The 17,614-nt window shown below is 40.7% G+C and overlaps 1 protein-coding gene across 8 annotated transcripts in view; it reads right to left on the bottom strand.

Moving 5' to 3' along the window:
* Window positions 1–11,334: 11,334 nt before the first annotated feature.
* Window positions 11,335–17,614, bottom strand: part of dachd (dachshund d) — a 114,223-nt gene continuing 107,943 nt past the window's right edge. For 6 of the 8 annotated variants that reach the window (XM_020609234.1, XM_020609239.1, XM_020609236.1 and 3 more), the window contains 4 exons: window positions 17,429–17,576; window positions 16,643–16,801; window positions 15,298–15,366; window positions 11,335–11,405 (listed from right to left, as the gene is read on the bottom strand). In XM_020609234.1, coding sequence (XP_020464890.1) covers window positions 11,368–11,405; window positions 15,298–15,366; window positions 16,643–16,801; window positions 17,429–17,576 — 414 coding nt within the window. In that variant the 3' untranslated portion in view covers window positions 11,335–11,367. The remainder of the gene's footprint in view (window positions 11,406–15,297; window positions 15,367–16,642; window positions 16,802–17,428; window positions 17,577–17,614) is intronic. The other 2 variants (XM_020609240.1, XM_020609238.1) reach the window with 1 other exon arrangement.

Raw genomic sequence — 17,614 nt, forward strand, 5'->3', positions numbered from 1 at the left:
AGTATAGTACTTAGAACAACTTAAAGTCGCCAATCAACCTAAGCTATATGTACTGTGGGATGAAGCTGGAGTACCCAGAGAGAACCCATGCAGGGACTGGGAGAACATGCAAACTACGCCCAGAAAGGCACCGGGTCGGTATTTTTACCTTGTGGCATTGTTACTTTTATTTAAGCAAACAATATGCGTACTTCTTCCACCACTGTCCAAACTTGACAAAACACAAACTAAACACTAACAACTAAGACTGCATGAAAATGGTGACAATTTATAGTATAGTATAGTAAAATTATACTAATTAGATTTGGAATATACTTGAGTTAAAGGTCTTCTGTTACCACAAGACTATTACTATAAATATATAGTAATATTTTCAGGTGACCTAATTTGAAACCCACATTTATACTAAATCCAGCCTGTGCCACGGAAACAACAGCAGAAACAGAATGTGTCTCTCCCTACACTTTTACTATACCATTAGTGCTCAGATTGTTCCTATTAGAAAGCACGAGGACATGAAAGAGAGCCCGTGATGTTATATAGATACTGTACACATCCAGCCTAGTCTGGGCCTCCTAGTATGGCATTAGCAACAAGCAGCTGCCTGCATTTACATCATTTAGCATTTCTCTCAGGGCACTTTAATACACTGAACCTCTCCCCTGGTAAACTTTACAATAGGATGTTGAAGGATAACCCTGGACTGCCTTAGGAAATGAGAGGCACATGTGTGGATGTAGCAGCGCAACAGTGTGTTTCCCCCCTGTGATGCTGAGCTTAAGGGCTGCACAATGAGACTAATGGATTCCTTTTGTGGACAAAACTAGGTTAAGCACATGAGCTATTGTTTTTATCTGTGGTAGATGTGTGATTGTTATGTAAAGTAGGAAGTGTGTGAGGTATTTCTTTTGTAGGTAGAGGATAGCTTTGCAGAGGTAATCTTTTCCTTTGGCAGTTGCACCCAACTTTCTGCATTGTCTTTCATCTCCATTAAAAGGAGATAATCTACTGCAAGAGTTTCAAATGCTACTAAACTGACTCCAATTGACCCTGCAGTCAGCAGAGAACAGTAGCAGAGGAAATGTATGGCCTTGATTACAGCTGTGCGTCTATTTTAGCAGACTGTTATGTTGCAGATTCACACACACAGACAGACAGTCACCATTAGCACATATAAATAATGTAAGGCCCTCATCTCTCTCTGTTTTTTTCCAACTCTCTACTCAGCTAAGTGCCTGCATGGAAACCTTGGCCTCCTCCTTGTCAGGTTCTCCATAGATTAGTATAAGATTTATTTTAAGTGTGCAAAGCAGCATGTTCTTGACAAGTGTTCCACTCAGTGCATGTGGGAATGTTTTTAATTTTATCATGTAAGTGGAATAGGAGCTCCAGTGGGGACTGTGTCAGGCCGCGTTAAGTTTGAATCTGGTCTCACTTCAGTTTCCACATGATCGGTATCGTAAGAGCAGAAGGAGAAAGCAATAGTACAAGATGGATAATGAGACACAAGTAAAGACAGTGTAGCTCCAGGACGCTGTCTCACTCAGGATGTCATTCTGTGAAGACACTATTATGAGATTCCACTTATGGCCTGGGCCATAGTGCAACATGCCAGTCAGTGATATTATGGCAGCTAAAGCTAATGCACTCATTTCAGCTGATGTGCATCTAAAGAAAGCTGACTGACAAATTGAATGTGAAAGCAGGTAGCGAGGAAGAGTGGAAGAGTTGTGTGCGCAGGACTCAGTGTTAGCCTGTGGTGTGTGTTTGTGTGGCAGGAGAGATGGAGAGGGAACAAGGGAGGGAAAGAATGAGTGAAGGAAAGAGCGAGGGGAGAGCGAGAGAGGCCTTTCACTTCCTCTGTGTGCACATCACGTCTCCTCTCCCTGAGCTCAATTACTGGATTGATACTCAGAGAGGAAACTTCATCATGTCGTACAGATGTCTTCACTGGGAGAAAGAGAGAGACAACGCATGCTGTCATTTGACATGACACGGTCTGTGTTCATTCAAACAAACAAAATGAGAAAAAGTTGGACTATAGGTTTCATTATAGTCCAATAACAAATACAGAGCGCCAGTGAAGACTGAAAACTCACAGGAGGTAAATACTTACTGACAGAAGAATGAACTGTGCCTGTTAGTTAGAGAATTTAACCATTTTACTGAGTGAATTAATCTAAAACAATAACTTGTAAACAATAATAATCTTTCAGTGAGCCATTCAGCCCCATCATAGTAAACATTTTTTATAACCCAGACAGCTCTATAAAATGCTTTAGGCATCACTGGGCTCGCCCATCATTAGTCAGTGCCTACGTGTAAATCTGAATAAAGCCACTGTGTTGGTGATGCTGTGCAGACACAAGCCCGAATCTATTTTATACTGTTTCCTTTCAAACGGTGACACAGGCAGAGAACACACTCCACAACAATGGCCATGTTTTGCTTTAATTTGATTAGGTTTTGTCTCAGCAAATGCCAAGTCCTGTTTTGCCTCAAGAACATATCTCATAATCACGTTCCATCCAGGCTGTGTCTTTCATCTAAATCTCACAGCCGTGGCTCACACCCAACTTTATTTCACTGCAAGGTAGAAAATAGCACACACACACACACACACACACACACACATACAGTACACATACACCGGGTGACGCACACACATACACACAGCCAACAAGGGGGAATACAATGACAAAAGCCTAGCTCTCTTCTCTGTCACATAAAGTGATGTTTAGTGTTTAGCTGTGTGCGCCTGAGGCGTGCGTGTGTGTGTGTGTGTGCGTGTGTGTCTGTCTGCAGGGCTCAGATCCATGTTGTTTGGTTTGCTTCTCCATTAAGAGAGCTGTAAAGGAGAGGGAACAGATGGCTGCTGGCCCGTTCTGTCCTGCATCCTCTCACAACTGCCACACTTCCTCTGCGTCCATTAATCTTCTCTCACTACTCCTGCAGCACAACTTTATTAAAACAACTCAGGAGAGAGCGAACAACAAGCCCGTGCAGCTGTCAGGAGCAAAAGACAGAACCATTCGTCCACAGAAGAACGGCCTCGGATTTCCAGACACATCTGTAAAACAGCTCGAGTAGAATCAGGTTGGCTTTGAAGCAGGCACTGCAAAGCACTTGCTGTTGTAGAGACACAATAAATGCTCATTAGAACACAGCTGGAACTGCTGCTGTTGCTGAGTTCATGGGTATAGTTTGTCAAACTTAAACATGAGGCTCCAGCTTCAAGCCTGGGACTACTGTTTTCTCCTGCTCTGAGAACATGTGGGAAATGCTGCGTAAACCTTGGATTGAATGCTGGCTCTGACTACAGAGAACCCCATAAACACAAAATCTACAAGCAGTCTGTCTGGTAAACTGGTAATGTGACAGTACATAGCTGTTTATCTTAGCTTGTTCTAAAAAAATATTATCATTATTACTATTGGCTAATTAGTGGGGAGTTATGGCGACTTTTCCACATACTGTAAACCACATAACACCTGATGTTACTGTTTAATCACAAACACAAGGACTAAATTTGTTGTTGATCGTTCTCACAGGAGGAAACACTGTATATTATTATTTAGGATGCTTGTGCAAATGTACATATACTGCACTGTCATGACAAATACTGTAGGAACATAGCTCTATTTGGCCTTGTGCTCTGTGTCCACAGCAGTCAGCGGCTAAATTGAAAAATCAATTCCAATTTAAATTATTGGAATAAAGAACTCCAGGAGCTGGAGATTTAAAAAAAATTCTTCTAGATCCCCTTTAATTGGGAAGTCATTTCTTCAGGGTATTCTAATGGTTCTGAGGGAAGATTGCAAAATAAAGTTGATGAGCTGGGGGTGGGGGTAGGGTCGGGGAGGGTTTAATAGCATGCACTTGTGTTTGTGTGTATTTGACTGACCCTGTGTGTTTTCTTTGCTCTGCCACGCAGTGTTCAGTCTTCCCCTCCCTTATGACAGAGGCACCAAATGAAGACTAATCCAGTGGGCTCACACACACTCAGATACACACTGCCTCATGCCTGTGGTCATTCGTCTCATCCATCTGCTATCTGGGGGGGCCCAACTAAATTAACCATCCCTCACTCACAATTGTAAAAATGTAATTGACTTAATATAACCAACCCTGGAGATTTGGATACTCTGGCGGTGAGTCATTTTGCAAACGCTTACAGATGCCACTTCAGATCTGAGGCAGCTTCAAAATCGGGATCAGTTTTATTGGCCAGGTGTGTTGAACACACAAGGAATTTGACTTCAGTACAGTGGTACTCAATGTGCATGTACAATCATTTTCAATAAGGCAATGAGTAAATAAGAGAAGATTGAGAGAACAAGAAAAAAAAAAAAGAACGTGCAAACAAGAAAAAGGAATGTGCATTAGGGAAAAAAATAAATAAAGTACTTATAATTATAACATATATGTATATACACACACTTTTGATGTTTTAAGATAGATAAATATACAAAGGTATATTTACAAGGTATTGCGCTGAGGGCTGTCATTTTGTTACACATGGGTTAAGTGGCCTGGGGGAAGAAACTGTCCTGGTATCTGGTTGTTTTGGCATACAGTGACCTGTAGCACCATCCAGATTGTGTCCAGGGTGTGAGGGGTCTGCAGTGATCCTCTCCGCCCTCCTTTTGACCCATGAGGTGTACAGGTCGTCCATGGAGGGCAGGCTTGCACCAATTACCTTTTCTGCAGTCCTGACTGTCCACTGAAGTCTGTACTTGTCCTGTTTGGTTGCTGACCAACCAGACAGTGATGGATGAGCAGAGAACAGACTTAATGATTCCTCTGTAGAACTGTATCAGCAGCTCGTGAGGCAGGTTGAACTTCCTGAGCTGGTGCAGGAAGTACATCCTCTGCTGTGCCTTCTTGATGATGGTCCTGATGTTGGACGTCCACTTCAGGTTCTGGAGATGGTGGAGCCCAGGAACTTGTAGGACTTTACTGCTGATACAGTGCTGCTGAGTATGGTGAAGGTGGGCAGGGTTGGGTGGGGGCCAGCTCCTGAAGTCCAGTGTCATCTCCATTGTTTTGAGTGTGGTAAGCTCCAGGTTGTTGCGACCACACCATAAGACCGACTTGTTGTCTGTAGGCTGACTCATCACCATTTTGGATGAGATCAGTGACCACGCTGTGTCATCTGTTAACAGAGGGGTCCCCTGAGGTACAGTCATTTGTGTAGAGAGAGAACCGCAGTGGGGAGAGCACACATCTCTGGAGGGCGCCTGTGCTGATTGTCCAGGAAGTGGTTTTCCCCAGCTGCACCTGCTGCTTCCTGTCTGTCAGAAAGCTGGTGATCTACTGCAAGGTGGAGGCACAGTGAGCTGGGTCAGTTTAGAGTGGAGGATGTCTGGCGATAATGGTGTTGCATAGGTGCACGAGGTGTTGCAGAATGTAATGCAGTGCCATGCTGACTGCACCATCCACTGACCTGGTAGACAAACTGCAGGGGGTCCAGTAGGAGGTCTACGATATCCTTCAGGTGGGCCAACACCAGTCTCTCAAAGGACTTCACAACAACAGATCTCAGGGCAACAGGTCTATAGTCATTAAGTCTGCTGATGGATGTTTTTTGTGGACCAGGATGATGGTGGGATGTTTTAAGCGAGGGGGGGGGGGGGGGGGGGGACTTTGCACAGCTCCAGTGATCTGCTAAAGATATGTGTAAAGATGGGGCCCAGCTGATCAGCACAGGCTTTCAGGCAGGAGAGGGTCACATTGCCTGGGCCTGATGACTTCATGATCTTTTGTTTCTTAAAAAGGCAGATCTTCAGGGTGGGGGAAGCAGCTGCTGGGTCTGAGGTGAGGTGGGTGAGGGGTGTGGAGTTCTGCTTCTCAAACCTACAGTAAAACACTGCAAGTTTGAGAAGCTTCAAAGTCTAATGGTCATGTACTGTATCATGACAGAAAGTGGCTGTTTAAAAATACAAGTATATGGTTTGTGTTTGCAGATAATTAAAAAAATGATCGTCCGATGTTAATTACTGCTAATGAAGCAGTTATTTTTGATGGCATTTGTTCTGCAACTTCACTCTTTGTACTGTTACTAGGATTACTGTATTACTACCAGCTGGAAGTAATGAACCCCCTCAGAGTTATCAACCAAATTAGCACAGGGATGCACATAGTTCACTTCAGTTCTACTGAGCTAGCTTCTTTCATTAATTGTTTGGGTTTTAAGACCCACAACTTTACTGTTTTGGTTCTCTCTCACTGCTCTCAGAGTGTAATTTTCATCTGCAGTGTGTAACTGTTTTCAGCCAAAACATTCTAAAGGTCCACGGTACAGTACCTGCTACCTGCTGACACTGTTTGGAGACAAGTTTGTGAACTTAGTAGGCTATAGAGACAGTTGCCGAGTTGGTGGTGACCAAAAAAAGGATTTAACAGGAGAGTAACATTTGAATTTTAGGACAGAAACCCAGTTATTATGAGCACTAATACTGGTCTGCTGCCCCCAAAGTAGAGTCACTTACTGTAGGCTTAACACAGGTGTGTTGTTCAAGTGATTATCCAGCATGACAGTCACACATCTTCAAGATAAATAAATAAAATGCAGTATTATGATGTCTCTTCTTCTCTTAACAAAGTGTATGAACAGTAAATTTATATAATAATCTACTCATGTTTGATAAAGTGACTCTCCCTATCATTATCATTATCAGTGGCCACTGGCCATAATTACAGCATTTATGATGTCATTTGAATAAAATCATTACAAAACAATATAGAAATCCTTTAATGCTCATCATCTAAGCATATGATTGTGCACAGACCCTTGTCACCTCCATCATTTCTGCTGTGTGACCATTATGACATCAGTATAGCACAAGTGAAAGCTTTGAACTGGAACACCAGCCTCCATAGGGATCAAGATGGCCAGCATTTACCTGGATTAAAAAAAAAAAAAATCACTTAGCTAATTCTGTCCCATCTTGTACCAACAGGGTATTCCACTCCAAAGTCTCGTGTAAATCAATCTACCTTTCTTTCAGCCTGTCTCATGCCTACCTGGTCGGAGACCTTTCTGTGCTGCCTTGTTGAGATTAAAGACTCACTGTGCAGCGACATATCCATTCAAGAAACTTGTTGACATAGTTATCAGACATCAAAGAGCCTTGTGTCATTTTGAAAAGGCCTTATGAGAGTAATGGAGATGTTAAAGGGCGTGTTATCACAAAAGGAGGAGAGAATATGAACAGGCTTCGACTAAAAGACAGAAAGCAGAGAGCATAGTAAAAAGAAGGAAAAAAACAAAAACAGTGAAATACATTCTCTAGAGAGAAAGAGGGAAGCGCTCGGCTCCATTTCCGCCTAAGAAGAGCCGAGTTAAAAGGTGGCCCCTGTACAAATGAAACTCAATTTCACGCCACATTATCCCTCCCTGTTCTCTTTCCTGGCTTTCATTTTCATTAAGACCAGAGACAATCATAAATTAATAATTACTGCCGAATGTCTAAGCGCAGGCCGCAGTCCTGGAGCCCTCCCCTCGCCTCTGTGGTCTTCCATGTTCACGCTTGCAAAATGTTAATTTAGGTAATGTGGTCTAGCCCTTGTCAGATAAAACTGTTTTGTAGTTTCACTAATACATAATGGTCTATTTGATTAGGTGACATTAGTCCTATCTTTCAGACGATCATCCTTCACCTTCCTAATGTCTCTCCACAGACTCAGGGCACCACTGAGTTATCAAGAGACATGTAATATTACTGCTTTCCCTAAACGGCCATCTCCTGGTCATGGTGCCAAGCAAATAAGTTGACGTTATGCTAAATGGTCTTGTATAGTGCTTTTCTACACACTGAAGCTTTTTCCACTATTTCCCATTCACCTGTGATATCACATGTGGACTGCAGAAGCCAGGAATCAAACCGCCACCCCTCCGGTGAGGAGACGAACCCGCTCTACCTCCTATGCCGCAGCCGCAATCCATGTTCTGTTGTGAAACTTTTTTTTAATCCTTTGAGCTCTAAAGTCTGTCAGCAGCGCTGAGATAAACACTTTCCTTCAGCTGGTCAAGCAAGCACAAACCAACAACAATTTGTGCAATGTGATGTTAGGCGAACTACAGTGAAATAAGAAGCGGGATCATGCAGAATAATCGTGTCTGGACCATGTCTTCATGAGCACATCTCCATGTCTAGTCAAGTAAATAAAGCACTCGGCTAACACAGCTTTCAAAGCTTTGAATAGGCAATCAGCACTGTGCTTTCCACACCACAGCAAAGTGAAACGCAACAACACAGCTATAATGCACATTTGGTATTTAAAGTCTTTGTGCCTCATGGACATATTTGTACTGAATTGAATTGGTTACAAAATGTGCAGTGATATGAAACATGTAGCTGCAGGGCCTCTTCTCTCAGATGCCAGTGCAGAAAAAGGCATCAGATAGAGAGAATATTTGAGTAATAGCTGCGAACAGCCCACGTCTCACGAGCTCACTGGAGTCGAGCAGTGTGAGTCCTTTACTGCAGTAAAAAGAAGGAATGATTGAGTCATTAAATGGATGAAGTGGACGTGATGTCAGAATTTCTTCCACTCCAGAGTGAGCTTAAGTTTGGAGAGGAGCCGCGACAGTCAGTGCGAGTCTGAACTCAACCAGGAGCATGGTTTCATGATTGATTGCCCTATGCGTGTCATATTGTTCTTTCAAGGTTGATTGAAACTTTAACCTCATTTTTAATAAAAAGAAGAAAAGCTTGAAATATTCCAGGCCTTGAATTTTTACAATGCAACATTGAATTATGCAGCAATCAGTCAATTATTCATCTCCGAGGCTGTGTTACAGCCATGCTTTAAAAAGCATGCAAAATGGGAATGGGCCAAGTGTGCTGTGTCAACACATTTCACTCAGAATTGCTTACTAGAGAAATTTGTCTCTCAATGTCGATTTCATTTTTTTTTAATGCATTTTAAGAGCCATACCAGTTACAGTTGCTCTGATAATATCCCTGTAGAGACTATTGAGTCTTTAGAGCGAAATAAATAATGTCACTGAAGAACAACTGGTACAAATTATCAGAAAAATCTGTATGAAGTGCAACAATAACAAAGTCAGATTTACAAAACAGCAGAATTTGAAAAATGCATCAGCTCCATCAACACCTGAGCATTATAACAAGTGAACGGGATGCGTGACCCTGCAGCATGTACAACTGGCCCAAGGAGCGTTGTTTATTTTATGGTGATATATTGTGAATTGGTGTCATACACTGGAAAGTACACATGAAATAATATATTTAGAGTGAGCTTGCTCACACTCTCATTTACATATTTAACCTAGGATTAGCCTGTGCATTAAAAAAGCACACACGTACACATGCAAGTCCGAGGGTAGACATACACACACATCCATACTCAGGAAAATGAAAACTTAAAGCAAGATGTTGTCATCATTGGATTACGCATAAATTTTTTGTTTGTTTTACTGCTATACAAAGTGAATAACAATATGCTGATTTATTCTTTTACAGCACAATATACCAGCAATGTTTTTAGGCCACACACAATACACAGAAATTAGTCAAGAGACAGGGCTGATTGTAAAGGTCTAAAAAACAAATATGCCAAAACACAACAATAACTCAGTATTGCAAAGAAAGCAGCTGCCCCCAATACTTGCCTACACTTTTATCAGATCATCTTGAACCGTTAGTTTGGCTGTCTCAGCGGCGATGATCTACACATTTACTGTATGTGTCCGTGGCTGGATATAAAATGCTAAATCAGTGTCATGTGGGACACCTACCCCAAATCTCTCAGCCTTGTTAACAGACAGTGAATTGTGTCCAAGACCTCAGGCAACATAGTTAACTCACATAGTTTATCATAAACATGATAACTTTATTTGAATTTGAAATACAGTGAGAGATGATTTGAGAAGCTATATAAGTTATCAGTGACAACAGACCTAGACACTCCATTGAGAGCAAAAAAGAACAAACACATTGTGAACATGGGACACTCCTCCTCCTCCTCTTCCTCTCCTGATTGTAACACATAAGGTCTAAACTGTTTTGCAGTTAAGGACTGACATCAGCTTATGTCTAGAGAATATACACGGGTGCTTCAGCACCGAAGTCTTTAGGGACAGTAACAGGAAAATCATAATTATAATTTTTTTGTCTCATCAGGATATCATGAAGCACTTTAACAAAGAAATGTGTTTGTGCAGGTTCAAGGAGGATTTAAGCAATAATTAAATGGCATTAAATTTGAAATGTTGTGTCATGACTGATTGTTTCTCAAGCTGACACGAGATCATAATTAGTCTGGATTTTTTTTTTTAAGCATTGAGAGGTGCTGATTTTTAAGTGTGTCTCATGACAAAAACGTACAGTAAGTTCCAAGAAATATTACCTCTGTTACAAAGATTACAGTACTATTGACAGGAAAAGTCTTCATTTTCAAAGTGAAATGTTGGATAATTATGTTTTGAAAATCACCTGGGCTTGAGTGAGTCAACCCTAGTATTTGTTCAGCACAATATAGGATTTATTAAATATCATAATTCCAGGACAAACATTTACATGCCTGCATGCTTTCTCACCAAAATGGCAGCTATAGGAAAGAATGATGGCTCAGAAATAGAACAAAACAAAACTGTAGGTTTATATAAATGGTGGTATTGTTTGCCTAATAGCTCTACTGCATACACAATACCTCTTAACGTTATATACACATACCTTATCAATCCGCTCGGGTTTGATAGAGTGAGTTTTCCTATCATTATCATCAGATCTTGTATATACAACAATGGTAAAAAGGAAACTTGATTGTACTGTCATCTAATTTAGAAAACATGAGAATCAAACATCAGTCTTCTTTTTTGATGAACACATGGATAGATTCACATTTTTCTCACAAGGTTCATCTCCACGTGTTGTTTTTACTTTCTCCAAATTCAATTGGAAATACAAAACAAAACTTCGGTCGAATTTCTTTTTTCGAAGCTTTCTCGCTGGCTGAGATACAGTATAAAAATCTTCAGTGCTGTGAATTTATGAGTTATTACCCCAAGTGTACCACGGGTACATTTTTACTGTGCTCAATATATATGTTTATCCTTCACGTCGGCCAACCCGTTACGTCAAAACCTGCTTTCTCAAACTATTTCATGTTGGCCTCTGTGATGAAAAAGACTTCTTATTCTACATTCAGACACAACCCCCTCCAGCATTTGGGTGAACACAGCATTTCCACTGAACTCCTACAAGCAGCTCGACTTCTTTCCACTACTAAATCAGCCTGGATAAGGGCTCTTGAGAATCTTCATGGGTTTTCTTTTCGTTCTTTTTTCCCCCCTTTTTTTTCTGAAATTTTTATTTCCTCCAGCTCCTCACGGCCTTATCAGTACATCACTGTGGTTTTCAGGAACAGTCTTCCATCTGCAACAGAGGACACACAGGAGCCAACGATTAGCCAACAGCTAACATCCTGCTGACGCAAACGCACTGTTCAGGATGTGATCGCTGGTGAAACGTAACTTTGAAATGTTGCCCTCTAGTCGTTCAATTTCTGCAGCGTTACGATGGAATCGTAAACTGATTTAGGGATAAAATAAAGTTAGCAACCGTGACAAATTAAATTAAATATCATGTTCAGTAATTTACTTTTACTACTTGCAACAAATATAAAAAATAATCATGTATAAACAATTATACAGTGTGTTGAGCTATCTTGGTGGAGTCACAAACAAGAAAATACATACAATTCAACGTAGTGTATTTTAGATCATATACTATACAGTGCATCATTCAGGATTACTAATATAATTACACTGTTATAACCATAAAAGCACAAACTGTAAAAGCAGCCGGGGTAACCACAGCCAAGGCATCAGAACAGCGGGCCACATGTGTTTAAGTCTGCTCTACTGATATGCTTGTGTGAACATAACACTGCACTCCAAGTGACATTTCCTGCATGGAAATAGTGTTTATTGAAAATGGCAGACATTCCTCTGCTACGTTATCTCCAGACACCTCCAACCTAACGAGCTTTGTCCATTTGCAGTGAACACTCTTGTCTGCAGGTTCGCCTGAGTGAGCAGCGCCGCTCCGATGCTGAGCTGGTAAAAGCATCTGTTAGGCACAGCTCAGGAGCAGGTTTGACGTTTATTACCTTCACATTTCTTCTGCCGCAGAATGCTACAGTAATTCCTTTAAGAAGCACACCTCTCTATGGCGGTACGCCTAAATAATTCAATGTTTAAGAGAAACGCACACAAAGATATTTAGCATTGCAAGTTGTCGGACATGACACAAGCTGAGAAGGACATCAGAGACGACGCTCGAGTCTCATTCTTCAGAGACACAGAGAATACACCTGGTTACAGCTGAGAGGTGTCTGAGAGTACACCTACATCTGGGGAACACGTTTAAACTTTAGTTTATTTTCTATAATTGAAAAGATGCTTTTTTTTCTTATGGCTCAGTATTTAAGCTCGTTTTTGCAGAATTTATAATCTACACTCATTACACTATCAATATTGTATCAATTAGTCCTGTTCTCCTTTTTAGTCTGTGTTTTATGCATGGAGAGTGAAGCCAACAAAGGCTTGTTGTGTGTGTATGTGTTTTGGGGGGGGAGGGGGGGGGACACAGGCTAATTACACAGCACAGCCGTAGGTCTCACAGGCATTGCACTCTGGCTGCCTCTATTCAAGCAACAACCACCGAGTCCTGTGTAAAAGTCATTACAGCATGAACGCAGCAACGTTAAGAGAAGAGGAAGCCAAGGCGGGGCCGAAGAGTAATGCCAGTGAGGGGCCCAGGATACACAACACTCATACACACATTTCATAACAAGAGCAGGTGAAACATCACACGCTCACCTCACACTCAGCCTGGAGCAGTTTATATGGGTGTTAATGAAAACAAAGATGATTATTTGATGATGACAACATTTAATATGTTGTCAAAAGAATGTTAGATATCACGCCGTTTTACTCCTAATAGATAAGATTATCATGAAAGATATGTAGGGAATAAGTGAGGGGGCCTGATACGCAAATCTCCCTCATTCAAATCTGTTTCCAAATTAACGTGCAATATTAGTGAAAATGATGAAACATCTGTTTTATTTGCACACACAGAAAAACTGGTGATGTCTTGACACGTTGTTTTATGAAAGACTGCCTCATTAAAATATGTTAAAACTTCAGTATTTTTATATTCAAATCAAAATGAAAAGTTCATTAAAGAGAATAAATATTTCATTAGATGCTAAATAAAACAAAGGGAATTTTTGGCTTCTCTCAGCACAAAATTCCTTTGAAAGATTAATTAATACATGTAAATTATGCAAATTATGCCCATGCAAATATTTTATGAAGACAATTAAGGGATCCATTAATTACAGTCTTTTTTGCTTCAGTGACATTCATTCATTTAATTTTAATTTCACTTTAACTGTTTTGATGTTTAATCTTGCAACAAAGAACTTTATCTCTGTGCACAGGGTCGTGTAAACTTGCCGAACACATCGAGTGGGAAGCGGCAGGGAACCAGAGAAGATACTGGGGGAAGATATTCACATGTGCACCGTTGCCAGGCACTACTGGCGAGGTACAGTCCCAGTAGCTCACATGCCTGTGAAAAGAGCCACGTTCCCTCTTGGACCCGATTCAAAACACTGTAAAAGCAATTAATACACACAGACTGTGTTAATATCGCAGAATTAGAGAAGTGTGACAAAAGACAAATAGAAATAATTAGTTCTCTAAAATTATGCCCTCATTATTTCCTCCCCCCCCCCTCCTCCATTCACCTCCCTGAGTTTGGAGTTGAGAATATAACCACACATTTCTCTCGGCTTTCATGCGAGTGATAGGCTTGTTTTTTCCCCCTTCTGCTTGTGTAATTTATCAACATCATTTTTTGCCATTTGAGGTTAATTATACGGCGAGGCTTGCAGAGTAGAGCAGAGGAGACATGGGTGGCAGACAAATGCTTCTCTAATTGAACAAAAACACAAAGTGCAGCCTGTTATTCAGTTTCCTCCTTCATTCCACTCTTCAAGGCGATGATCAGAGTGATTTCCAGACTGGAAAAATGATATGCTCTGATGCAACATTGCACTGTTCCAAACAGGGACCATATACAAAAAAATGTAGTAATAAAAAAAAAAAAAAGATCTGACTCTGCTTCATTTTAACCATTGTAGCATGGCACTGTCATTATTAAGTGTTAAGCTTTAACACATTTAATTTGACACAATTACACTACAAAGCCTTTCATATAAGTGTAAAATATTAGAAATTAAAGTGACTAAATATACTAATTTGGTATGAAATAGGGGGCTATAATTACGCTGTATCTGGAAGTTATCTTTGCATTTAAATGATGACATATGGATTTCCTTTTTATGGACATCAAACTGTTTCAGATCCCTGCAGTGACTCAATGACATTTAATTATGGAGGAGTCATCACTTCTCTTAGTACATCTTCTTTCTTTTTGCCCTTTCACAAAATATCAGTTCAAGTAGACTAATCAAACATTAAAGAGTTAAAGGGACTTAACTTATTCTTGCATACAAAGATGAATATTTTCCACTTTTCTCAGCAAATTACATGCAGCATTTTCCTGGATAAATTGGACCCTCTTCCACTGATAAGGGCGGTTCTAAGCAGACGCGGCTGAGGCGTATTAAAGGAAGACGTTCGAGTAATAATGAGGATATTCAACCTCTGCAAGGTGTCTTGTGTCTGGGTAAACACAGATAGCAGGCAGTCTACAGAGGTTATCACTGGAGCGCCCTTCCCCAAACACGTACTGCACCCCCAAGGCTAACAAACAAACAAATCATTAAAAATGTACAAGGCTTATTCATAAAATGGATTGATTTGCCCCGTTTATTACTATCAAAGGGGGGATTCCACTGCTTTTTTTGGTTTTATGACTCATTAATGCTTCCTGAGCTGTAAACAAGCCCCTTCTTTCATTCTTTCTGTGCGGCCTTCTGGCTTAATCGTTGTACTGTTTTACTTACTGTTTTGCACAAAGATCTCTTTCCTAAAAAGGATTGCAGCTACTAAAAGTCAAGTAAAAGAACAATATTATTTCTACAGAAAACCAATGATCTTGACCCAGTGCTGCGGCCCAGATGGTGAGCTGTATGCCTGAACAGCAGGCACAGAAACACTAATGTTCATAAAGTGAAGCACTGTGTGTGTGTGTGAGACCTAGAGTGAGAGAGGAGGTAGGGGGGTAAGAGTAAGAGCCAGAGAAAGAGAGAGAGAGAGAGAGATTTATTGTCTCATCTGAGCCCCTGTACCTTGTATTGTCCTTTCAGCATCTGTTCTTCCACTGCTGCGGTCACTCTCCATCTCAGGGGTCAGAGAGTCTGAGAGAAGAGAGGGATCAGTGCCGTTAAACATCCCTGACATCCACCTATCACAATGCCAGTTTCACAGCATCGTTCATTCAAAACAAGAAGCTCAGCCTTCAAGCTATATCTCCCCCACATGTAACTGCGTGTGTGTGTTGGACGAACAGTGCTCCTCTGTGGGATTATTATCAGAAAACATGACACTGAAATCCCTGATTTACAGTAACACTATTCAGTCAACATATGGCCCTGTACTGCTGTGTTGGGACTAAAATATCAAAGGTACATTTTTACCAAATATTAATCGTCATATTTTAATTTAGTAACTGGTCTAATGACTCCATATCCGATACTGCTGGTGTCAGACGTCACCAAATGCTGGATTTATTTCATAGATTTTATGTGTAAAAAAAGACCCTGTAATACTGACTGACAGTAAAATGAGATTTCCTTTGAAGTCAGCACATTCCTGTCTGTAACACAGGGTTGTTTAAACTCTGACGTTAAATCATATTTTATGAGCGCATCAGTTTTGTATGTGAAGCCCGAGCTCTGCAAACAAGCAACGCGAGGTGTCAGAAACAACAAACAGCAGCATTTAGTTTTAGTACTTGAGTAAATGTAGTTGTTACTTTCTAACATTATATATGATAGTAAAGTCTTATAAAGCTGACTATACTCTGGACAGCATATTCTACTAAAGTATATTCACTGGTGCTAAAATGTCAATGAATTGATTAGCAGATTGACAAAACGAATCTGCAGCTATTATGATTAACTAATATTTAATTCACTCTGTAGTTTCAGCTTCTAAAATGGAATCTGCTGCTTTTCTCTGATTTATAAAACTGTAAACCGAATATTCTGGCGCTTTAGACTGCTGGCTCGAGAAATCAAGGCATGTGAAGACGTCACCATTGGTTTAGAGGAAGTGCAAAGAGCCTTTATGAACTATTATTAGACATTTCACAGACTGAACAACTGATTAATCAAGAATGTAGTCGACTTATTGCAGTAATATATGATGAAACAATGATTACAGGCCTGGTGCACAGGGTACAAAACAATATGAATGGAATACAAACATTTGAACTTCTACATGGACATTAAACAGTACTTACATTTTGAGCAAAACAACATTAATCTCTTTATTGCTGCTATAAATGTAAAGCTCATGGTACTAGTAAAGACACGTTGTTTTAGTAGTACTGCTTTAAAAAAGAAAAAAAGAATCATATCTAAGAATGTGCTCTAAAAGTGTGAAAGAGGTAAAACAGGAACAGCGTCTCACTGTGGAGTGTCTGACCGTTGAGTGAACGCATGCTGTCAGAGGGCGAGGGCTGCTTCAAAGACTGCTCAGCCTGCTCTCTCCTCTTGGATTCGTACTCCAGAGCTTCTTGGAGTTTCCTCTTGGCCTTCTTCTCCTTCTTCAGACGCTTCTGAATGATTGCTAAGAAGGGGAAAGACCACAGTGACCGTAAATGAACTATGGGGCAAATTATAGGTTTGACTGTAGGTATCACATTCTAGCAGGAAAAGATAACTTCATTAAAAAAAATCTAGCCTGCTGCTATAGACAAAGCCAAATCAATTAACCCTAAATATTTTATCATATATATAAAGATTTTCCTTAATAAAAAATACTGACTGGAGCTCAGCAAACTGCTGAAGGGAATTAAAGCAAAGTGAAAAATGTATTGGGATATTTTTCTTTCATTTCTCTCATTAAACATAAACGGCACAGTTAGCATACGCAGCTGATGCATTTAACATGAGGTGGAGAGTGGGTTTCTCTGGGTTTACATGTATTTCCGACCATGTTACAGTAAGAAATCGGTGCTAAGCAGATCACTCTGTGTAACCAAAGAAAGATACACCAGAATATGTCAGGGCTTCAGTGGGAAGCATCAAACATCAAACATACAGAACTGTGTATGTACATTCAACAATGATCTTGTCTACATGCCTGTGAAGTGTGCACTGCTGTGAAAATACACACATTTGCTCATGCCTACACACACACAGACACACAAGGCTGACGGGGAGGATTCAGTGCCAGGTAGTCGTCAGGCAGTACCTCTGTTCTTCTGCTCCATCGCGAGCTGTTTCTCCAGAGTCTCCCTGAGCTCCCTCTCTCTGAACAGCTCCATCTTCAGCTCCGTCTTCTCCAGCTGCACCTGCTTCTCCTGAGCCCGCGCGTTGTCAATTGCCACTTTGAGCAGGCCCTGCACACACATACACACGTGGAGCATAAATATATACA

Source organism: Monopterus albus, unplaced genomic scaffold (genome assembly GCF_001952655.1).
Source record: "Monopterus albus unplaced genomic scaffold, M_albus_1.0 scaffold99.1, whole genome shotgun sequence".
NCBI lineage: Eukaryota > Metazoa > Chordata > Actinopteri > Synbranchiformes > Synbranchidae > Monopterus > Monopterus albus.